This window comes from Salvelinus namaycush, chromosome 23 (genome assembly GCF_016432855.1).
Source record: "Salvelinus namaycush isolate Seneca chromosome 23, SaNama_1.0, whole genome shotgun sequence".
Lineage (NCBI taxonomy): Eukaryota > Metazoa > Chordata > Actinopteri > Salmoniformes > Salmonidae > Salvelinus > Salvelinus namaycush.
The window spans coordinates 15804841-15829205 of NC_052329.1; the positions used below are offsets into that span (position 1 = coordinate 15804841).

Here is a 24365-nt window from a genome sequence, read left to right on the forward strand (position 1 = left end):
GATAAGAATAGGTGTCTTTCCAAGATGGCGCCGGACAGATTGCTTGAGTATTTGGACACTATTTTCATTGTATAAGCACGATTTGTGCCGCTAAATATGCACATTTTCGAACAAACTCCATATGCATTGTGTAATATGATGTTACAGGACTGTCATCTGAAGAATTCTGAGAAGGTTAGTGAAAATTAATATATTTTGGTGGTGAATACGTTATCGCTATGTTTGGCTGGAATCAATGCTGTTGTGTGGTTTGCTACTGTGCTAAGCTAATATAACGCTATATTGTGTTTTCGCTGTAAAACACTTAGAAAATCTGAAATATTGTCTGGATTCACAAGATCTGTGTCTTTCAATTGCTGTACGCTGTGTATTTTTAAGAAATGTTTTATGATGAGTAATTAGGTAATACACGTTGCTCTCTGTAGTTATTCTAGTCGAGTTGTGATGGTGGCTGCAATGGTAAACTATGATTTATACCTGAAATATGCACATTTTTCTAACAAAACATATGCTATACAATAAATATGTTATCAGACTGTCATCTGATGAATTTGTTTCTTGGTTAGTGGCTATTTATATCTTTATTTGGTCGAATTTGTGATAGCTACTGATGGAGTAAAAAACTGGTGGAGTAAAAAAACTGGTGTCTTTTGCTAACGTGGTTAGCTAATAGATTTACATATTGTGTCTTCCCTGTAAAACATTTTAAAAATCAGAAATGATGGCTTGATTACCAAGATGTGTATCTTTCATCTGGTGTCTTGGACTTGTGATTTAATGATATTTAGATGCTACTATTTACTTGTGACGCTATGCTAGCCTATGCTAGTCATCTTTTTTACTGGTGGGGGTGCTCCCGGACCCGGGTTTCTGAGGAAGTAGAGGTTTTAAGCATATCCATGTTTAGGTCACCTAACAGAACGAACTCTGAAGATAGATGGGGGGCAATCAATTCACATATGGTGTCCAGGGCACAGCTGGGAGCTGAGGGAGGTCTATAACAGGAGGCAACAGTGAGAGACTTGTTTCTGGAGAGATTCATTTTTAAAATTAGAAGCTCAAACTGTTTGGGCATAGACCTGGAAAGTATGAGAGAACTTTGCAGGCTATCTCTGGAGTAGATTGCAACTCCTCCCCTTTGGCAGTTCTATCTTGACGGAAAATGTTGTAGTTGGGTATGGAAATCTCAGAATTTTTGGTGGCCTTCCTAAGCCAGGATTCAGACATGGCAAGGGCATCATGGTTGGCGGAGTGTGCTAAAGCAGTGAGTAAAACAAACTTAGGGAGGAGGCTTCTGATGTTAACATGCATGAAACCAAGGCTTTTTCGGTTACAGAAGTCAACAAATGAGAGTGCCTGGGGGAACGCAGTGCCTGGGTTAACCTCCACATCACCGAGGAACAGAGGAGGAGTAGGATGAGGGTATGGCTAAAGGCTATCAAAACTGGTCGTCTAGTGCGTTGGGGACAGAGAATTAAAGGAGCAGATTTCTGGGTGTGGTAGAATAGATTCAGGGCATAATGTACAGACAGGGGTATGGTGGGGTGTAGGTACAGTGGAGGTAAGCCCAGGCACCGAGTGATGATAAGAGAGGTTGCATCTCTGGACAGGCTAGTTATGCTGGGTGAGGTCACCGCATGTGTGGGAGGTCGGACAAAGGAGGTATCTGAGGCATGTTGAGTGGGACTAGGGGCTCCGCAGTAAACTAAAACAATGATAACTATCCTAAACAACAGTGTACAAGGCATATTGACATTTGCGAGAGACATAAAGTGAGGCATAAAGCAATCACAGGTGTTGATTGGGAGAGCTAGCTAAGACAACAATGGGTAAGACAACAACAGTTAATCAGCTAGGACAACAACAACAGGTAAAATGGCGATGAATGGGCAGAGAGGGTCGGTTAACTACACACAGGGCCTCGAGGCAGGGGCCAACAGACAAACAAAAAATAAACAAAATGGAGAACCGTGATTAATGAACAGTCCAGCAGGCATCAGCTATGTAGCCAAGTGATCATAGGGTCCAGTGAACAGCAATAGATAGAACAGGGAAGACGCGGGGTAGTCGCTACTACGCTAGCACGTGGGAGACACAGCGTTTAAAGTTAGCAGGCCGGGGTAAGTAGAAGTCTCTGCTCCGACGTCCAGCAAAGGCCGGTTGAGGGCACAGTGGATGGAGTTACGTCGGCGGACCAGTCGTGGTGGTACGGCGGGGCACCGTGTCGACATAGGGTCCGGGCCAGATGGCAAAAGAGGTATTGTAGTTGTAGTAATTTCGTTTGCTAGCCGGGAGATGCGCCTGGCTTGTGGCTAACTGGTGCTAGCTTCGGGGCAGGGGCGTTAGCCACTATAGCCACTCGGGAGCAGCTAGCTAGCAGCAATGATCCGATGCAAAGGTCCAGAGCTTACGGCAAGGATCTGGTGGAGTAGTGGATTCTAGCAGTGTTAGGGGTAGAGTCCGGGAGGCATCGGCTGAGTAGCCGAGTGATCACAGAGTAGGCCGGGAGGTGGACCTGACTCAGGGCTAGCTTCGGGGCTGGGTCACTCGGTGGCAGCTAGCAAGCTGTGATGATCCGAAGTAATGGTCCAGGGTTTACGGCAGGAATCTGGCGGTGTAGTGGAGAAAACAGTTCGATACAGGCAGGCTGGCAAGTATTATCCAGGCAAAAAAGAAATGGCTGGTGTCTGTGCTGAAGGTAAAGGCCGCTAGCAGCGACTAACAATGACTAAATAGCTAGTAGCTAATTAGCTGGTTAGCTTCTGATGGCTAGCTTTTGATGGAGGTTCTAGCTATAAGGTCTAAAAAATAGCGGATCCGTGTCACATTGGGTGAGGCGGGTTACCGGAAGGTATATTTAATTTAAAAAATGGAAAAGACATTGAAAATAAATTGAAATATATACAAAAAAGACGAAAAATACAAAAAATAAACGAGAGGACGACAAACCACTTCTGCACTGCTACGCCCTCTTGGAAATAAAGTAAAATAAACAGCAATGTTACTGTGTAAAACACATGGTCAACTCTATCTGGACAGCTAGGACACTGGGTGTGCAGGCTTTTTATCCAGCACTGCTCAAACACAGGAGTCAGCATCCACACGGTTCTGTTGATTTGTAGAATCTGGTGTGTTAGAGTAGGGCTGCAACAACTCTACACAATCAGTAGCTCCTTTGGAGGTATTATGCTATAACATTAGAACATAAGCCTAAAACCAAAAAGTCTAAAGAATGCCCTCATTCAGCAAAGTATTAAATGGCTATACTTCAAAGAAAGGTAGTTAAGCAGAAGGGCTATAGACTGACTTTTTCCAGAGCCAAGTAAGACAGATCTTAGCTATTTCATCTAACATATTAGATTTACAACATGTCAAAATAGGATCCAGAACAATCAGGTATTTTTTATGCTCTTTAGAGATTAGTTAGCCTGCATGTTTTTGTGCATATTGACCTAGACTATATGCTACATTATTTACCACTTGAGGAAGTGGGAACTCAAAACACATTAGCTAGATTGCTAACTCTAAATATTAAATTGTTGCGAGATAGCCATGCAATTGATCTAACAGTGAATGTAATGTCCTACAAAAATGTCCCATTGGTAGTTCTGTAGGCTACTTGATGTCTTCACCGCAAATGGCAGGCTCCGCTCTGTTCCACTGGTGCATCATCTCAATTACATACTCTGTTTGTAAAGTGGTGTTATTTCCTCTATAAATAATTGTTATACTTAAACCTATTACTCCTTTTTTTTAGCAGTAGTTTAAAAAAAAGTCTTTCCCGCAATTACATTTTGAAATTATGCTCTGTCAGTATACTTGCGTTCATCAGAATGCATCTATCCCTTCACTCTGTGTGCTAAAGGGGGAGTAGAGCTAGCAGCAAAACAGGGATGCAACCAAGCATTTTTACAGTTTTTATATTGTGCTGGACTCTTAACTCTCTTGATTGCATCGAAGCTAGACAGGACAGATACTTTCATTACAGGAAGCAGGGTAATGCACATTACTGTTGACCAAATAATGGTTTTAGAACCAAAATATTTACAGGAACGTTGTGTGGTGTTGTGGAAATTCTTACACAGGGACACTCAAAGTCAATCTTAAATGAATCATTGTTTTTTATTAGTTAACTGGAGAGATTCCAAGAAACTTGATGCACCATAGTGATTGTCTGTCAGGAGCTCTCCCGTCGTAGTCACATTAGTTTCCTTATACACAGACAAGTTATATTTGCATGATTTAGCTTATTCATTCAAAATTAATTCATCATTAACATTTATTTCATTCATGTGACCGCCCAATACCTCAGGAGGCTTCTTTTCTCTAAGCCAGTGGTGGGCAACTCCAGTCCTCGGGGTGCTGATTGGTGTCACACTTTTTATCCATCCCTAGCAAACACAGCTGATTAATCAAATTGCATTCTAAACTGAAGATCATGATTAGGTGATTATTGGAGTCAGGTGTGGTAGCTGGGGCTGGGGCAAAACTGTGAAACCAATCAGGCCCTCGAGGACTGGAATTGCCCACCCCTGCTCTAAGCTGAGACCTTGAAACTGAGATATCTTTCGTTCTCAAAACAAGGGTCTGGGCGTACTGCCAAATTGCAGATACTGATAGTGAGGGTTCGTTCAATCAGTCACTTGCATGAACACAGAAAACGGTTATTAGAAAAGCACATGAATAGAACACAAATTGGTTTTTAGAAAAGCACAAAAACAAAAATTACCAATGTAAGCAAAATTGCTTCGGTATGAGGTAAGAGGAGGCAATTCCATGTAGTAATTTTTGGTTTATTGTCCCAGCTCCTGTTAGTGTTGTTGTCTATGAAATTGTATAGGCTTGCAGACCCGGCTCGAGAATAAGTGACTAAGGGGGCAGTTAAAATCAGTGAGGGGGCACAATTTTGTGGGGTTCTTGCATTGGAATTATATTGAATTCTGCTTATATCAAGCTATACCACAAATGTAAAGTTCAAGTGCTGAGTCTCCGAGACCATTAATTGAGTGCTTTTTAAGTGACAGGTTGGAGCGTACCCATGCCGCTCATGAGTACAGCAACAAGATGTCATATGGCACAATACACTTCTGATCAAATTCGACCCACGTAATCAATTAAGCTATGCCAGCCTGAACATGTTTCCAATATGTACTGTTCCATTTACAACCATGAAAACCAATAGGCTACCTGTCACATTCTGACCTTAGTTCTTTTGTTATTTCTTTGTTTTAGTATGGTCAGGGCGTGAGTTGGGTGGGTTATCTATGTTCGTTTTTCTATGTTGGTTTTTGCGTTTGGCCTGGTATGATTCTCAGAGGCAGGTGTCGTTAGTTGTCTCTGATTGAGAATCATACTTAGGTAGCCTTTTTCCACCTGTGTTTCGTGGGTGTTTATTTTCTGTGTCTGTGTGTTCCACACGGAACTGTTTCGGTTAGTTATTTCACGTGTCGTTTATTGTTTTGTTTCAGTGTTCGATTGTTTTAATAAAGAGCATGAACACGTACCACGCTGCGCATTGGTCCTCCGATCCTTACTACTCCTCATCTGAGGAAGACAGCCGTTACACTACCAAAAAAAACATAATAGAATGTATCGATTTCTATGTGGAAACATTGCAATATGCACACCCATTAAAGTGAGTAAAGTGAGCGCCAGTTTGTGCTCTCACTAGAATACAGTGTCCCAACCACAATAATATACTGGCCATTAGGATCTGAAATCAAGGATGAGCAAATAACATGTATATTTTTCCTTAGAAACTACAACCAGGAAAATTGAGTTGATAGTTGATAGTTGTTTTGCTACAGTGAGTTAAAAAAAGAGGAGAAAACAGGTGAGATGCAGAGTTTAACCTTTTTATTTAAAGATGAAAGTATAGAATAAGAATAATACACTATTGATATAATATAAGACAGTTTAACTCCTCTCAAAATACAGAATAAGAAAATTAAGTATATTCATATACATCTATAGCACAGCCATCCTTCAAATTAATTGTTTCCATTCTCCCAATCCACACAGAACGGTAGAGATACATTGTCAAGTAAACACAGTAAATACATAAATGGATGCAGTAAAAGGTACAGTACTTTATAATAATTTAGCTTTGATTGTTTAGATAATTTAATGTACAGTTAAAGTTAATGTAACGATGTTGGTCTGAGGAAGAAGGAGTAGACCAAAGCGCAGCACGTGTTCATGATGTTTATTATAACCTGAACACTGAAACAAAAAACAAAAGTGGAACAAAACACAGTTCTGTCAGGTACTCACACAAAACAGAAAAGAACTACCCACAAAACCAACATGGAAAATGGCAACCTAAATAGGCTCCCCAATCAGAGACAACGAGAAACAGCTGTCTCTGATTGGAAACAATTCAGGCCACCATTAACCTACAATCCCCTAGACCATACCAAATCCTCATAGAAGACAAAACCCCTAGACAAGAAAAAACCCTAGACAATTACAAAAACTAAACAAACCACCCTTGTCACACCCTGACCTAACCAAAAAATAAAGAAAACAAATATAACTAAAGTCAGGGCGTGACAGTTAATCACCTATAGTCTCTCCCACCTCCCTCACATTGGAGGTAGATTCTTAATTTGAACTTAATTTAGCTTTAACCCTTTAAATTATTCAATGCAGTTAAATGTCTCTTCCCTCACATTGGAAGTAGATTCTTCATCATAACTTGTCTCACAGTAGAAAGTGATAAAATGCTACAAGCAAAGTCCCTTCATGACACCATAGTAAACAGCAGTGGTGGAAAAAGTACCCAATTGCCATACTTGAGTAAAAGTAAAGATACCTTAACAGAAAATGACTCAAGTGAAAGTGAAAGTCACCCAGTAAAATACTTATTGAGTAAAAGTCTAAAAGTATTTGATTTTAAATATACTTAAGTATCAAAAGTAAATGTAATTTAAAAAAGATATACCTTAAGTATAAAAAGTAATATTACTTTACTTCTAAAAGTAGTATTTTTTAAATTTACGGATAGTCAGGGGCACACTCGAACACTCAGACATCATTTACAAATGAAGCATTTGTGTTTCGTGAGTCCTCCAGATCAGAGGCAGTAGGGATGAGCAGGGCTGTTCCCTTAATAAGTGTGTGAATTGTACCATTTTCCTGTCCTTTTAAGCATTCAAAATGTAATGAGTACTTGTGATGAATGTAGTGAAATAAAATGAAAAGTTGTCAAAAATAGAAATAGATACCCCCAAAAACTACTTCAGTAGTACTTTAAAGTATTTTTACTTAAGTACGTTACACCACTGGCAAACAGAACATCCAAGACCAACGTAAGTCATGCACACCTGAAGATGCAAGCTCATGGTCTGTATATGTGTATAGACACCTGATGTGAAATGCAAAAAGATCAGCTGGTCAGAAAAGACCAGCTGGTCAGAAAAGTGTGTGTGTGTGTGTGTGTGTGTGAGAGAGAGAGAGTGTAGGTATGTGTGCACGTCTGTGATGTGTGTGTGTGTTTCACTGCAGCTGTGCCAGTAGAGTAGAGCAGTCCTCCAGTCTGTCCAGTCCCTCTACAGCCTCAATCAGCCCCTCCACCTTTTCCCTGGGTAGGACCGCACCCGCGTTGCTACGGAACTTCTTCCTCAGGCTCTCATTGGTCAGCGGGTTGCGCCAGTGGCCATAGAAAGTATCACAGCGTCCCTTCAGCACATCCCCACCCACCAGCGTCACCTGCACCTCGCCATACATGCGGTCGAAGTTAGCCGGGTTGTCTTGGGGATGCTCAACGCGGACACGCCCCAGCAAGGCCAGCAGGTCGGGTCGCTGTAGTGCCTCCTGTGAGAATGAGAACACGGTGACCTCCCCGTCCAGCAGGGCAGAGCAGGCATTGAACTGGAAGGAGTGTCTGGCCTGGTGCTCTGACTCCGGGAATGGACGGTTAATGTACTTGGAGTGGGGAACCCTCAGCAAGATGTCCTGGACCAGACCTACGACCTGTGACCCTTGCCCCATCCCCTGTGACCCCAGCTCCCCCAGCAGTAGCTTGTGCACTGAGGCAGCAGCGTCGGCCACCCAGTGCATCCCCAGGTGGGCCGGGAACCTCTTGAACCCCATGTCCTGGTCCTCCAGTAGGAACCGCAACCCCGCCTCCTCTGGAGAGGTCAAAGGTTGTGGGGCGTAGTCCTCGTAGAAGGCGCTGAACCCCGCGACACCGGCGGTGTCATCCAGGACCCTGGGCGAGGCCTCCAGTCCTATTGAGGACAGCAGAGCCGCCTCCAGCCCCAGCCGCGCAGCGTTTCCGATGTGGAGGGGTTTAGACTGGGTGGCCGCGTTCGCCATGGGGGCTCCTGATAGGCTGGCAGCGATGGCCAGGGCGTGGCTACACTGAGAGCGTTCCAGAGAGAGGAGGCGGGCGCAGGCTGCAGCACTACCCAGAGTACCCACAACGGTGGGGGGGTGGAATCTGGAGGGAGGGGTGAGAGATCAGAGAGATCAGATGTTTTGGAGGCACATGTCTATTTTAGTAGCAGCCTAATTGAGTAATCTTGAGTAAAGTGTCTGTCTCAGTCTTTATTAAATGATTGCTGGGCCAGTGAGTACAAGTGTCTGTCTAGCAGGTTGACGTTTATTGTCGTGGATCTTGTCCTGGAGGCATAACTGAGTGCTTTCCTCTTAGATAGGCCAGTTGCAAAATCAAAATTGGCTATATTCATGAAAACAAATATTAGCTTTTTGGTCTTAATTTAACGTTAGAGTTAGCCAATAGGGATAGCAGTGTGGTTAAGGTTACAGTTAGGTTTCAAATCTGATTGTATGACTTTGTGCCTGTGCCAAATAGTGACCACTCTGCAGAGCTGCCTCCAGAAAAAGATTCCTGATCAGAAATGCTAACCTGCATTTGTCTAAAGTGAGGACAGGTGTCTGTCTAGTGCAGAATGGAATACTACTGGACAGGACAGCCATCTGGTCTATACAGTTTAGGTCTGCATAGGGAGGAGAGGCTGAGAGTCTGTTTTTGCGGTATTGAGGGATTTAACAAATGATAAGTAATTTCACCGCATTCTCACAGTGTAAACACAGTAGAACGGCTGTAATGGTGTTTAAACACCTATGTCTGACGGAATCCACCTGTTAAACTAAACGAATTAGACTAGCCACTGAGCTTCTCCTATCCCAGAGACAGGCTGGTAGAATACCACACAAACAGACCTGTAGGCATTGAGAATACTTTATTTTACAGCCCCATAGAGAGCACCAGAGTAATGGTCCAGTTCTCACCTCTTGGGGATGTTCTGAGCCTCGTTGGAGAACCTCATCAGGCGTCCCTGGACCTCTATCCCAACGTTGAAGGCCAACAGGAAGTCCTGCCCACTAGGCTTTCTGTTGTTGGGCAGCATATCGCTGACCGCCAGTAGGGCAGGAAGGACCGCCCCCGACGGGTGAGTAGCAGGGTGCCAGGTGTCGTCAAAGTCCATGGAGTGGGTCTGTACAGGACAACCGACACGCAACAGGCACACAATAGACACAGTTAGCCCAGACACAACAGACAACTACAGTTATCTTGGACAACAGACAGACAATGGAGACAGACAATGGAAAGACCACAGTTATTATCAGACTCATTGCTTTAATGATTCAAATTTTATTTTAATTACAAAACCAAGGAAGGTGGGTGTACACAGTTGGTTTACCACATGAGACAATAAATAGTGACAAATAGTGACAATTATATGTGAGTTGCTGGATGTTTTTATGTCATGCTGGATACTCTGACTTTATGACCTGTCTGTCTGTCTGTCTGTCTCTGTCTGTCTGTCTGTCTGTCTCTGTCTGTCTGTCTGTCTGTCTGTCTGTCTGTCTGTCTGTCTGTCTGTCTGTCTGTCTGTCTGTCTGTCTGTTGTAATGGGAGCCCTATAGTGTCCACATATATCTCTCTGTTCTCTGCCTCTCCCTCTCTGTTAACAATAATGTACTAACCCTAGCCAGCAATGATCTAGTGTAAAAACTGTAGCAGACATTGTCCAGCATGCCTAGGCCTCTATCTGTGCACATATCTGGATCTGCCCATCCTCCCTTCATATTCATATTGAGACCTGTCTATCTGTCTGTTTAAGTTCTTATGGCTGAAGGGGCAGTATTGAGTAGCTTGGATGAAAGGTGCACAGAGGTGCCCAGAGTAAACGGCCTGCTCCTATGTCATAGTTGCTAATATATGCATATTATTATTAGTATTGGATAGAAAAAAGTTTCTAAAACTGTTTGAATTATGTCTGTGAGTATAACAGAACTCATATGGCAGGCAAAAACCGGAGAAGTTCCACTTCCTGTTTGGATATTTTCTGGGGGTGCCAGATTTTCAACCAAGCTCTCATTGAAAATACAGAGAGATATGGATGAGTTTTCACCTCCTACGGCTTCCACTAGATGTCAACAGTCAATATAACTTTGTCTGATGACTCCAATGTGAATTGGGGCCGAAGGAGACAGGAATGAGTAATCACTTCCATGAGGTGCCCACGCATTGAACTGGCTCGTTCACGTGAGAGTGAGCTCCGTTCCATCGGTCAATTGAAATCGATGTAATTCTCCGGTTGGAACGTTATTCAAGATATATGTTAACAACATTCTAAAGATTGATTCAGTATATCGTTTGACATGTTTCTACTGACTGTAACGGAACTTTTGGACATTTCGTCACGTTATAGTGGACGCGCTTTGAGACTTTGGTTAGGGCGTTTGGTAAACAATTCGAAAGTAGCTAATTGGACATAAATAACGGACATTATCGAACAAATCAAGCATTTATTGTGGACCTGGGATTCTTAGGATTACATTCTGATGAAGTTCATCAAAGGTAAGGAAACATTTATCATGTATTTTCTGGTTTCTGTTGAGTCCAACATGGCGGCTAATTTGACTATTGTTCTGAGCTCCGTCTCAGATTATTGCATGGTTTATTTTTCCCGTAAAGTTTTTTTGAAATCTGACACAGCGGTTGCATTAAGGAGAGGTATATCTATAATTCCATGTGTATTATCATCTACATTTATGATGAGTATTTCTGTTGAAACGATGTGGCTATGCAAAATCATTTGATGTTTTTGCAACTAGTGAATCTAACACGCCAATGTAAACTCAGATTTTTTTATATAAATATGAACTTTATCAAACAAAACATGCATGTATTGTGTAACATGAAGTCCTATGAGTGTCATCTGATGAAGATAATCAAAGGTTAGTGATTAATTTTATCTCTATTTCTGGTTTTTGTGAAAGCTATCTTTCGCTGGAAAAATGGCTGTGCTTATTGTGGTTTTGTGGTGACCTAACATAATCGTTTGTAGTGCTTTCGCTGAAAAGCCTATTTGAAATCGGACACTTTGGTGGGATTAACAACAAGATTACCTTTAAAATGATATAAGACACATGAATGTCTGAGGAATTTTAATTATGAGATTTCTGTTTTTTGAATTTGGCGCCCTGCACTGTCACTGGCTGCTGTCATATCGATCCCGGTGACGGGATTGCAGCCATAAGAAGTTTTAACTCTAACCCACAAACAGAAGGTGAAGGTTGAGGGTTTCCTTTTTCCAGGTTGTGTGGCTGAATGACTGTGGTGGTGGTGGTGATGTGGTATAAGACCGAAGCCATATTGTGGCAAGAACAGCTCAAATAAGCAACAGGAACAACATTCCATCACTACTTTAAGACATTAAGGTATCTGTGGTACACGAGCAATGGACATTAGACCGGTGGAAATCTGTACTTTGGTCTGATGAGTCAACATTTGAGATTTTTGGATCCTACCACTGTCTCTCCGCTACAGTGTCTATGCTCTTCTACCTCACATATATCTACACTCATGTCTATGCAGAACTACTGTAGATGTATCTACTCACGGCCACTCCGTTGACGAAGGCAGCAAGGGTTGGGGAGAGTCTGGTTCCTCTGCGTCCGTAAACAGAACTGACGTCATCGGGAGCAAACATGTGCTGCAGGACACAGGGAGACAGTAGGGAGAGGTAGAGAGAAAGAACAGATGGACAACATAACTGTTAAGACAACCTGTTGTTCTCCTCTTCCTAACAACACTGTGTCCATATCACGCTGTGTTTCCACACAGCTACACATGAACTTAATCACCATGGGGACTGTGAGTGACCAATCTTTACAGAGTACATTCCTTCATTCCTGTCCTGAATAAGTGATGACAGAGTGTCTGCCTCTAACAGTTATGTAGTCTGTCAACTGTCTCTGTCTAACCTTAACCCTAGCTCCAGTGACTGTGTGTTGTCTGCAGGCTGCCTCTTACGCACTGTTACAACACTGGGCTGGACTCATAGAGCTGTCAGTAAGGGAAAAGCCCTTGCCTCGTCACGTTGTGTCCTCTCCTTCATCTGCACTGATGTGCCAACTTGGTAGATTGACATTACTACAAGCTATCTGCTTTCACATCAGTTAGGGGTAGGGTGAAGGGTGAAGGGAAAGAGACGAGGAGAAAAGGAAGCTGAAAGATGCTGGTTCAAGTCCCGGGCGACACAACAACTGAAAAAGCAGCTGAGAAGCTGCTCGTCTCTGAGCCCATACACCATCGCCTGCCGTTGGGCTCTTGAGCAAGGCACTTAACCCCCCACAGTTGCTCTGCATCCAGGGGCGCTCTGTGCGGCTGACCCTGTGCCTCTCAACGTGTGTGCGTGTGTATATCTAGTGGTGTTGGGAAAGGCAGAAGACAAGTTTCTGTTGTAACCAATGAACAATAAAGTATTCATTATATTATCTCACCTGACAGTGTTGTAGGGCCAGCTGGAAGACGTGTGTGGTGCTGCCCAGTAGTCCCACTCCGATGGAGTCCAGAACCATCCTCTTGCTACGGTGGAGCAGGGTGGGGGTCAGGTGGTGGGGCTGGACACCCTGGATGAACTGTCCAAAACTGTCCGTCACACTGTCCTCTGAGGCTGGACACTGTATAACTGGAAGGAAGGAGGAGAGCAGGGGGATGGGAGGAAATGAAGAGTGATGAGGAGGATGACGAGGAGAGAAGGAGGAGGAGGGGGGTGAGAGGTGAGGGAGGAGAGTTGGAAAGGGGCAGGAAGAAAGGGGGAGAGGAGGTGGAGGGAGGGAAAGAGGGAGAGGTGTTTAAGAGGACGAGGAGAGGGGAGAAGAAGGGAGACGAGGACAGGAATGTTTTAAACCTCCCCAGTATGTTCTAAGCTCAGTTTATTCACGTCTGAACTGAGACGGAGAAACAGAGGAGAGTTAGAGAACCAACACAGACAGCCTATGTCAATGTAGGTCTATGTAGCCTAGGTCTATGTACAGTATAGACCTGACCAACACATCCTGTATGAATAGAACAGAACAGACCAATATTTACTAATGTCAAACATAAGCTACTGTCAAACATGAGCTTTCTCATATCCAAGCCAGAAAGAAACACTTAGCTAACGTGTGTGTGTGTGTGTGTGTGTGTGTGTGTGTGTGTGTGTGTGTGTGTGTGTGTGTGTGTGTGTGTGTGTGTGTGTGTGTGTGTGTGTGTGTGTGTGTGTGTGTGTGTGTGTGTGTGTGTGTGTGTGTGTTGATATTGTGATAAAGGAAAATCCTAACACAGGATGGAGACAGCAGAGAGTAGAGTACAGAGTAGAGAGCTGAGCAGAGCTTACTGTCTAGGGCAGACTGGTGGAGTCCTCTCAGTGTAGCAGACATGGGTCTGAAGGATCTCTGACAAACACACAAACAGACAGACAGCAGTATGTCAGTAATACAGTCCTGACAGACGGATAGAGAGAAAGAATGAACATAAAACTTTCAGTTTTATAAAACTTTCAGTTTGTTTATTTTCAGTTTAACACTTCTTTGGGATAGGGGGCGGATGAAAAGCGTGCCCAAAGTAAACTGCCTGCTACTCAGGCCCAGGAACTAGGATATGCATATAATTGGTAGATTTGGATAGAAAACACTCTAAAGTCTCTAAAACTGTTAAAAATAATGTCTGTGAATATAACAGAACTGAAATGGCAGGCAAAACCCAGAGGACAAACCATCGCAAAAAAATAAAAATCATCCTACCACTGATTTCAATGGCTGGCACTTTATAATAGGGCGAAATCGTCCCCCCGATTACAGTTCCTAGGGCTTCCACTAGATGTCAACAGTCTTTGGAAAGAGTTTCAGGCTGGTTTTTAGAAAAATTAGGGAGAAGTTGTAGTTTTTCTAAGTGGTTCCCATTCTGGCTCTCCGGTAAAGACAATAACGATTCTCCGTCTTAAATTGTATTGTTTATTTGCGTATTAGGGTACCTAAGGATTGATTATAAACATTGATTGACTTGTTTGGATAAGTTTATTGGTAACGTTTGGGATTAATTTTGTACGCATTTTGAAAGAGGGAAACCGAGTGGATTATTGACTGAAGCGCACCATCTAAACTGAGTTTTTATTGATATAAAAAAGGACTTTATCGAACAAAAGGACCATTTGTAATGTAACTGGGACCTTTTGGAGTGCCAACAGAAGAAGATCTTCAAAGGTAAGGCATATATTATATCGCTATTTCTGACTTTCGTGTCGCAACTCCCTGGTTGAAAATGATTGTTATGCATTTGTGTGCTGGACGCTGTCCTCAGATAATCGCATGGTTTGCTTTCGCCGTAAAGCCTTTTTGAAATCTGACACCTTGGCTGGATTAACAACAAGTTAAGCTATATTTTGATGTATTGCACTTGTGATTTCATGAACGTTTAATATTTATAGTAATTTAATTTGAATTTCGCGCTCTGCAATTTCACCGGATGTTGGCCAGGTGGGACGCTAATGTCCCACCTATCCCAAAGAAGATTTTAAAAAATGACCTGTGTGTTATTTGACACTTCAGATAAAGAGACGAGTACTGACCCAAACAGTGTTCGATTGGTGAGCTATGTGTAGCCAGGTGTGGCGTGAGTCATTAAAACAGAATACCTCATGACTACATCAAATTATTTTTAAAAACACCTGATCGTATAAGATGATAAAGCTTGAGTCTTGAAGTATTCACCATACAAATCACAGACAGACAGACAGACAGACAGACAGACAGAGACAGACAGACAGACAGACAGACAGACAGACAGACAGACAGACAGACAGACAGACAGACAGACAGACAACTTTATTCTCTCTCGGCTTCTAACCCCACACACTGACGGTCAGTGGAATAGAGAGAGACCCACATATATCAATGTATGATGAATCAGTTAATGCATGGTGTCCATATAGCTCATATTACAGCCACACACATCACCAACAGTCAACAACATATTTTCTAGGTCTCTAACCAGACACACTGACAGGGAATGAGATAGAGATAAATATCAATCATTTCATATCATTCTCATATAGGTTATATGCATGGTGAGTGACCATAGTGACTGGTGCTTACCTGTACTTTGAAGAGCATGTCTGTCTGTCTGCTGTCACTCTCTCTGTGGTTAAATTCTTCCCTCGTTGTTTGACTGTCTGTCCTCTGTTTTGTCGTTTTGGGCTCTTCTCTCTGTTTGTCCTCCTTCTCTCAATTCTTCTTTCTGTTCCTCGTAGATCTGTTGGTGAGATGGAGGGATAGATGAATGGATGGAGGAAGAGTATGTGGAGGAGAGGAGGCAGGTTGTCTCTCAGGTGAAGTCTGTCAGTCTTTTATACTCCAGAGTGACAAAGATCCCCGATACTGGGCAGGGAGAGGGAGGGAGTGGGACGGAGGGTGGGGGGGGGCGACAGAGACAGTCAGGGAAGGGCAGGGAGAGGGACTGAGAGGGGCAGGGGGGGACAGATAAGGGTGGGAGGGGCATACAGGGGAACAGAGAGAGGCAGGAAATTCCACAAACAAGAACCTCTACTCCAATAACACGCTGGGATTTTCCCTCACCATCATCATCAGCATCAGGAGGAAGGCATTTCCTTCTTAGGTAAGGTGTGATGTTATACTCCAGAGAGACAAAGATCCCTGATACTGGACAGAGAGGGGCAGGGGGATCATTCCACCATTTCGGTGCCTTATGAGATGTGTAACTTGGTGGGGCAAAATAATTATGTCATAAAGAGCACATGTTGAACCTAATAAAAACAAGTTTTCCCATCTCAGGAGCTTAAATTTAAAAAATACTATAGTAAGTGCCTATTAAGTGTCAAAAAAAGTAACAGGGTTGACGATTTCACCTTAAATCAGCCATAAATTCCCTTGTGACAGTGGGATGGAAGCTTGTGTGCAACAGGGAGGGGCAATTGAATGCAAGTAAAAAAAAAAGTGAATTGTTTAAACATGTCTAGCCTGTTTATCTATGGATAACAGAGTTGACGTGTTATGCTCCACCCAGCCAGTTTTTCACCACAAAATGGTCAAAAAGAGTAGAACCAGTCCACCTGCTTTTACACTGTGATTTGACTACTCTATCCAAGATGGCGTAGCAGTCAGACGTCTTTGTCTTTGTCCTGTCGTGTCCCTTGTATATATCTTTTTACATCTTTTTCTTCGCATATCTTTTAAAAATATTTTCCTAAACCTCAACTTCTAATTACTCTCCTGCAACCCGCCTCACCCAATGTGGCGTGGATCTGCTTTTTTTCTAAAGTATTTCTATTTACTTCGGGTCTGGAATCCCTCAACTGAAGCTAGCCAGCTAACTACCTACCAGCTATCAGTTAGCAAACCATTGCTAGCGGTCATTAGCTAACCTTCAGCTCGGAAAGCTCTCGCCAGTTCGAACAACGTGACTCAAACCAGAGCATAACGGACCTATTATTCTTTTTTATGACATTTTCCCCCTTATCCCCGGATTCCTTCCGCAAACTCTGAACATTTTCAGACGAGCTTCAATGCCATACAACTCTCCTTCCGTGGCCTCCAACTGCTCTTAAATGCAAGTAAAACTAAATGCATGCTCTTCAACCGATCACTGCCCGCACCTGATCGCCCGTCCAGCATCACCACTCTGGACGGCTCTGACTTAGAATACATGGACAACTACAAATACCTAGGTGTCTGGTTAGACTGTAAACTCTCCTTCCAGACTCACATTAAGCATCTCCAATCCAAAATTAAATCTAGAATCGGCTTTCTATAACGCAACAAAGCATCCTTCACTCATGCTGCCAAACATACCCTCGTAAAACTGACCATCCTATTGATCCTCGACTTCGGTGATGTCATCTATAAAATAGCCTCCAACACTCTACTCAACAAACTGGATGCAGTCTATCACAGTGCCATCCGTTTTGTCACCAAAGCCCCATACACTACCCACTACTCTTAAAATGGGGGCTAGGTTTATTAGCATTTTTTTAACCTTTATTTCACTAATCTTCAGAACATACATTGTCAACGCAACAAAATAACTAGGGCTTTACAGATGAAAGATGGCGCCGAAAGATAGGGCAGCCGCGCTTCCCTAAGCAACTTCTTTTTTTTTACTAGAATTTCACTACACCCACAATAACATCTGCTAAACATGTGTATGTGACCAATAAAATTTGATTTTGACAATGATAGTAAAAACTTGGAGAAATGTTGGTGTCAAGTGGGTTAAAAACTAACAGAGTGTGCAAAGAGGGACATGTCAAATTTGGAATTTGGGCACTTTAGCAAATCTATTCATATAAACAAATCTGATTGATTGAATTCTCCATGTGGTCTATATTAAAGTGCACGTCATTAAATATAAATGGCTTTGAAAATGCAATATTGGTGCACATTTTCTACTTAAAAGATCAGTGCAGTCAAAAATTGGATTTTCCTGTGTTTTATACACGCTGAGAGTACAAAGCTCTTTCCATGACATAGACTAACCGGTTTGAGTGTGTCAAGAACTGCAGCACTGCTGTGTATTTTACACTCAACAGCTTCCCGTGTATATCAAAAATGGTCCACCACCCAAAGGACAACCAACCAATTTGACATGACTGTGTGAAGCCTTGAACACCGTTTAGAGGTCATACCCGACTAATTGAGGGTGTTTTGAGGGCGGAAAAAGGGGTGCAACTGTTTGTAAAGAATTTGTTCTTAACTGACTTGCCTAGTTAAATAAAGGTTAAATAAAAATGAAATCAAATAAAAAATAACTCAATATTAAGGTGTAACTAATGTTTTGTACACTCAGTGTATATTTTCACACTGAGGTCGGAATAATACTGTGAAGTTGTGAAAATTATGATAATGCCCTTTTAGGGTAAGAAATGTTTGAAACCTGTTTTGGTGGGATGGAGTTTTGGCCTGCCTGTTGACATCACCAGATGGTAAATTAGTTAATAGAACAATAAGAAAGAGAGTTGCAAACATCACTGCCAATAACACATTTCCAGTTTTCCCCTTTTCCCCTATCTCTCTAGGTAGCAGCCTCCTATCTCTCTAGGTAGCAGCCTCCTATCTCTCTAGGTAGCAGCCTCCCATCTCTCTAGGCAGCAGCCTCCCTTCTCTCTAGGCAGAAGCCTCCTATCTCTCTAGGCAGCAGCCTCCCATCTCTCTAGGCAGCAGCCTCCTATCTCTCTAGGCAGCAGCCTCCTATCTCTCTAGGTAGCAGCCTCCCATCTCTCTAGGCAGCAGCCTCCCATCTCTCTAGGCAGCAGCCTCCTATCTCTCTAGGTAGCAGCCTCCCATCTCTCTAGGCAGCAGCCTCCTATCTCTCTAGGCAGCAGCCTCCTATCTCTCTAGGCAGCAGCCTCCTATCTCTCTAGGCAGCAGCCTCCCATCTCTCTAGGCAGCAGCCTCCTATCTCTCTAGGCAGCAGCCTCCTATCTCTCTAGGTAGCAGCCTCCCATCTCTCTAGGCAGCAGCCTCCCATCTCTCTAGGCAGCAGCCTCCTATCTCTCTAGGTAGCAGCCTCCCATCTCTCTAGGCAGCAGCCTCCTATCTCTCTAGGCAGCAGCCTCCTATCTCTCTAGGCAGCAGCCTCCTATCTCTCTAGGCAGCAGCCTCCTATCTCTCTAGGCAGCAGCCTCCCATCTCTCTAGGTAGCAGCCTCCCATCTCTCTAGGCAGCAGCCTCCTATCTCTCTAGGTAGCAGCCTCCTATCTATCTAGGCAGCAGCCTCCTATCTCTCTAGGCAGCAGCCTCCCATCTCTCTAGGCAGCAGCCTCCCATCTCTCTAGGTAGCAGCCTCCCATCTCTCTAGGCAGCAGCCTCCTATCTCTCTAGGTAGCAGCATCCCATCTCTCTAGGCAGCAGCCTCCCATCTCTCTAGGCAGCAGCCTCCCATCTCTCTAGGCAGCAGCCTCCTATCTCTCTAGGAGGCAGCAGCCTCCCATCTCTCTAGGCAGCAGCCTCCCATCTCTCTAGGTAGCAGCCTCCCATCTCTCTAGGCAGCAGCCTCCTATCTCTCTAGGTAGCAGCATCCCATCTCTCTAGGCAGCAGCCTCCCATCTCTCTAGGCAGCAGCCTCCCATCTCTCTAGGCAGCAGCCTCACATCTCTCTAGGCAGCAGCCTCCCATCTCTCTAGGCAGCAGCCTCCTATCTATCTAGGCACAGGCATATGCTGTACACTGGCTCCCTCCAGTAACTCTTACTGTACTGTGGCTCCTGTGTTTGTATTGGGAGTGTGTGGATATGAGACTCAGCACCTATCTGACACTAGGTAGGACAGGGAGTAGAGAGGTACCGTTGGGCTCTCTGAGAGGGATTACTGTGCTGAATAAGTAGGGGGAGGAGGCAGGGGAAAAGTGAGTAAGAGAGAGAAAGGCAGGGAGGGATGTGGTAATTCACAAATGTGTTTTGATAAAAAGAAAAGTGTAGGTTACTGTTTTTCATATAGACGGCGACGTGATCATTATGTTCAGTGATAAATAACATGAAGTATCGAGCTGAATCTTAACCTGAGCCCTTTCTACACAGTAAGCTCCAATGATGCCTGTTTTTCTCTGTCTGGGAAGGACCTGTGTCAACTCATCTGTCCCAGTCAACATAACATTTATCCTCCATGACTGGGCCAGTGACATCATCAACTCTGCAAATATATCCTCTGCTTGTTTATTGTCCAAAACACATTTATACTAGAAACACATTTATACTAGAAACACATTTATACTTTATTTCCATTCCACAGAATAAAGAAACTGTCAGGACAGGAATGAGACAATATTGGGTTTAAATTTAGAGTAAGAGGTAGACTTAGCCCTGGGTTCGAGGAGAGTGTTGACAGACAGACCAGCCAACCACACCAGTCCAAGTGCATCCCAAATGGCACCCTATTCCCTATATAGTGAACTACTTTTGACCAGATGGACCAGGGCCCATAGGGAATAGGGTGCCATTTGGGACCCCAGCCTAGAGCCTTATAGTTAAACACTTCAACCCAGACTGATGCTGGAATAATAGTGTACTGAATAGCTTGTATGTTCATCATTCATCCGTCTCTCTTTAATTTTTTTCTAGGGTGAGCTGGGGGTGTTGGGCATGGGGAGCTGGGGGTGTTGGACATGTTATCCAATGGGATCAGTGCGTTCCTGGTTCTACTGCAGAACTTCAACACCACTAGAACCGGAGTACAAGTAGTGGGGGTGGAAAACATTCTGGCAGGTATGCTAATCAATCCATCCATCATGATCACTATCACAATGACTAACTCTACTCTTTGTTCTTGCTGTTGTGTGTTTTAGGTGATTGTTCATTATCACTAACAGTGTTGTGTGTTTTAGGTGGTTGTTCAACATCACTAACAATGTTGTGTGTTTTAGGTGGTTGTTCATTATCACTAACAGTGTTGTGTGTTTTAGGTGGTTTTTCAACATCACTAACAGTGTTGTGTGTTTTAGGTGGTTGTTCAACATCACTAACAGTGTTGTGTGTTTTAGGTGGTTGTTCAACATCACTAACAGTGTTGTGTGTTTTAGGTGGTTGTTCAACATCACTAACAGTGTTGTGTGTTTTAGGTGATTGTTCATTATCACTAACAGTTTTGTGTGTTTTAGGTGGTTGTTCATTATCACTAACAGTGTTGTGTGTTTTAGGTGGTTGTTCAACATCACTAACAGTGTTGTGTGTTTGCAGGTGTTCACCTGATCCTGATAGGTGGAATGTGTCAGCTGATTTCCGGCCTCCTAAGCAGCACTGCCTTCATCAGCTATGCACCACTCTGAGGGAGCTACGCACCACTCTGGGGGAGCTACGGCACCACTCTGGGGGAGCTACGGCACCACTCTGGGGGAGCTACGGCACCACTCTGGGGGAGCTACGGCACCACTCTGGGGGAGCTACGGCACCACTCTGGGGGAGCTACGGCACCACTCTGGGGAGCTACGGCACCACTCTGGGGGAGCTACGGCACCACTCTGGGGAGCTACGGCACCACTCTGGGGGAGCTACGGCACCACTGTGGGGAGCTACGGCACCACTCTGGGGAGCTACGGCACCACTCTGGGGGAGCTACGCATCACTCTGGGGAGCTACTCACCACTGGGGAGCTACTGATCCTGATAGGTGCACCACTCTGGGGGAGCTACGGCACCACTCTGGGGGAGCTACGCATCACTCTGGGGGAGCTACTCACCACTCTGGGGGAGTTACGGCACCACTCTGGGGAGCTACGGCACCACTCTGGGGGAGCTACGCATCACTCTGGGGGAGCTACTCACCACTCTGGGGGAGCTACGGCACCACTCTGGGGGAGCTACTCACCACTCTGGGGGAGCTACGGCACCACTCTGGGGGAGCTACTCACCACTCTGGGGAGCTACGCATCACTCTGGGGGAGCTACGCACCACTCTGGGGGAGCTACGGCACTACTCTGGGGAGCTACGCATCACTCTGGGGGAGCTACTCACCACTCTGGGGGAGTTACGGCACCACTCTGGGGAGCTACGGCACCACTCTGGGGGAGCTACGCATCACTCTGGGGGAGCTACTCACCACTCTGGGGAGCTACGCATCACTCTGGGGGAGCTACGCACCACTCTGGGGGAGCTACGCATCACTCTGGGGGAGCTACGGCACCACTCTGGGGAGCTACGCATCACTCTGGGGGAGCTACTCACCACTCTGGGGAGCTACGCATCACTCTGGGGGAGCTACGCACCACTCTGGGGGAGCTACGCATCACTCTGGGGGAGCTACGGCACCACTCTGGGGAGCTACGCATCACTCTGGGGGAGCTACTCAGCACTCTGGGGGAGCTACACATCACTCTGGGGGAGCTACTCACCACTCTGGGGGAGCTGCACACCACTCTGGGGGAGCTACTCACCACTCTGGGGGAGCTACTCACCACTCTGGGGAGCTACGCACCACTCTGGAGGAGCTACGCACCACTCTGGGAGGGGGGCTACGCACCACTCTGGGGTAGCTACGCACCACTCTGGGGGAGCTACGCACCACTCTGGGGGAGCTACGGCACCACATGCATCTTCCAGGGTGTCTCCCAACCAATCACAACCAACTTGATCCTGTCACATGAGCTAATGATCAGCATGACAATGCCCACTTCTTTCATAACCAATCTATCCCTGTCAGCGGAACTCCCCTACATCCTCCTCTCCTTCCTGTTGGCCTTCTGCTCAGCCATGGTAAACGTCATCATGTTTGGCGCCATCACGCTGACTCTGCTGTTCAAGGCTGTGGTATTGGGAGTGTCCTCCGCCTGGCCACTAATTTGTCTCCGGTATTCTAGAACTCCTCATCCTCCTTTTCGCCGTGTACGGCAGAGCCGCCATGCTGGTGAAAGGCCTGGCACAGTGCTACATCCTGAAAGAGTTTGGCACCCCCCTATTTAACGTGCTCTTACTGGGGACCAATCAAATCCCTTTGGCCAGTGCTCAGAGCCTTTGACAAGAGAAGAAGAAGAACACGAAGTACACCCCAGGCGCTCAGTTTTTTTTTTTGCGACACCATGTCTCCTTTCATCCTGCTGTTCTACATCTTCGGCTATGTCACTTGTCCCTGGGGGCCGTGCGGGTGTCCATCCTCTCTGCTCCTCAGCTCCTCTCCAGCTACTAAGCTCACCTGCGCCATGACAGCTACCTGGCCACCTAGTCTGGACTGCACGCCACCTACTGGCTGACCAAGGCATGGGAGAAGTTTGTGTTGACGCCCGTAATCGTGTCGGTGCCGGAGGGAGAGGTAACTGCTGGGAGACATTCGATGGTTGGTGAATGGTTCTTCGTGACCGCGGTGCTGCTCCTCCTAGTGGTGAGTCAGAGTAACAACACCCTGGAAGTTGCCCACAATGCATTGTTCCTGCTGCTGTCCGTGTCCACGGTCCCCCAGATCCCCCTCCAGGGGTACTACATGTTCTTCGGGGTGTCCTGCTCCCTGTTTGCCGCCGCCTCACTTTACGGGACGTTCTGCCGCCTCATCAACTCCATTTCTGAGAAGATTCTGATCCCCATGAGTCCTCAGCTCGTCTCCTCTTACCGCCTCCGCTCTGTCCTGTAATGCTGATGTTCCCCGGGGAAACTCCAGGGGGCGCTGTCATCATCACCACCAACCATTCAGATCACTGACACTCTAATCTACCTGACCAATGGGTCGGTAGCTCTCTCGGCGCACCACTCGGCCTTGTCCAGTCAGCGGTTGGTGTTACTGCGGCTGAGTGTTCCGTGGGTGCTGGTGTTGGGAACAGTGGTACAGGGGTTGGTCAGCAGACTGCAGGTCAGGGGAGGACAGAGGTTTGGGTCCGTCATCCCATCCTTCATCCCTTCTTGTCTGGGGTACATGGACATGGTATCGCTTCGCAGGTACACGGTTGACTAGTGCTGCCTCCTAAATGACACCCAATTCCCTATATAGGGCTCTCGTCAAATGTAGTGAACTATATAGGGAATAGGGTACCATTTTTGGATGTACCCTGAAAGATTAGAATACTTTATTATCCATTAGGTTTACACAAAATGAAAATGTATCTTTGGCACTGACATGCACACACATTTCACACATTGACAGATCCTAACAGGAAGAATGTGCCTTTAAGTTTAGCCTAAATCATATAATAATGTCAAAAGGAGATTTGCAGCAAAATGAGTCAGTGTTGCTGTTATTGTTGTCGTCTCCATGCTCTGTGACCTGTTTAGTAACCAGTACTCTCTTGTCTATTTTAAGGCCTCATGCTATAGATCTCTCCAGCAGGGTCCTTAGGGTTCACAGCTGGAGTCATCACTTTTCTGGTCATGAACGCTTTCCTCATGCTCATGAAATGACCAAAATCTACCTCTTCACCTGCTTCAACAGATAAAAAGAGTGAAAACTGAGGTTGTGTTTGGCACCCTACTTATACCCTTATAGGCCTTGGTAAAAACTAATGCTTCACCATATAGTGCAGGGACCATCAACTATATTCAGCCGAGGGTTGATTACAAATCATTTGTAGACTGCAAATTGACCGCAGGAAGCCCAAACAGATATAACATTTGACTAAAACATAGTAATTTCTATACG

At 45.0% G+C, this 24365-nt stretch overlaps 1 protein-coding gene across 1 annotated transcript; it reads right to left on the bottom strand.

Annotated features, from left to right (window-relative positions):
• Positions 1 to 7497: 7497 nt before the first annotated feature.
• Positions 7498 to 13683, bottom strand: LOC120018497 (cis-aconitate decarboxylase-like). The gene is made up of 5 exons (XM_038961727.1): positions 13641 to 13683; positions 12763 to 12950; positions 11880 to 11972; positions 9259 to 9464; positions 7498 to 8443 (listed from the first exon to the last, which is right to left on the bottom strand). The coding sequence occupies exons 1-5, from the start codon at positions 13681 to 13683 to the stop codon at positions 7498 to 7500; spliced, it is 1476 nt and encodes a 491-aa protein (XP_038817655.1).
• Between the last annotated feature and the right edge of the window lie 10682 nt (positions 13684 to 24365).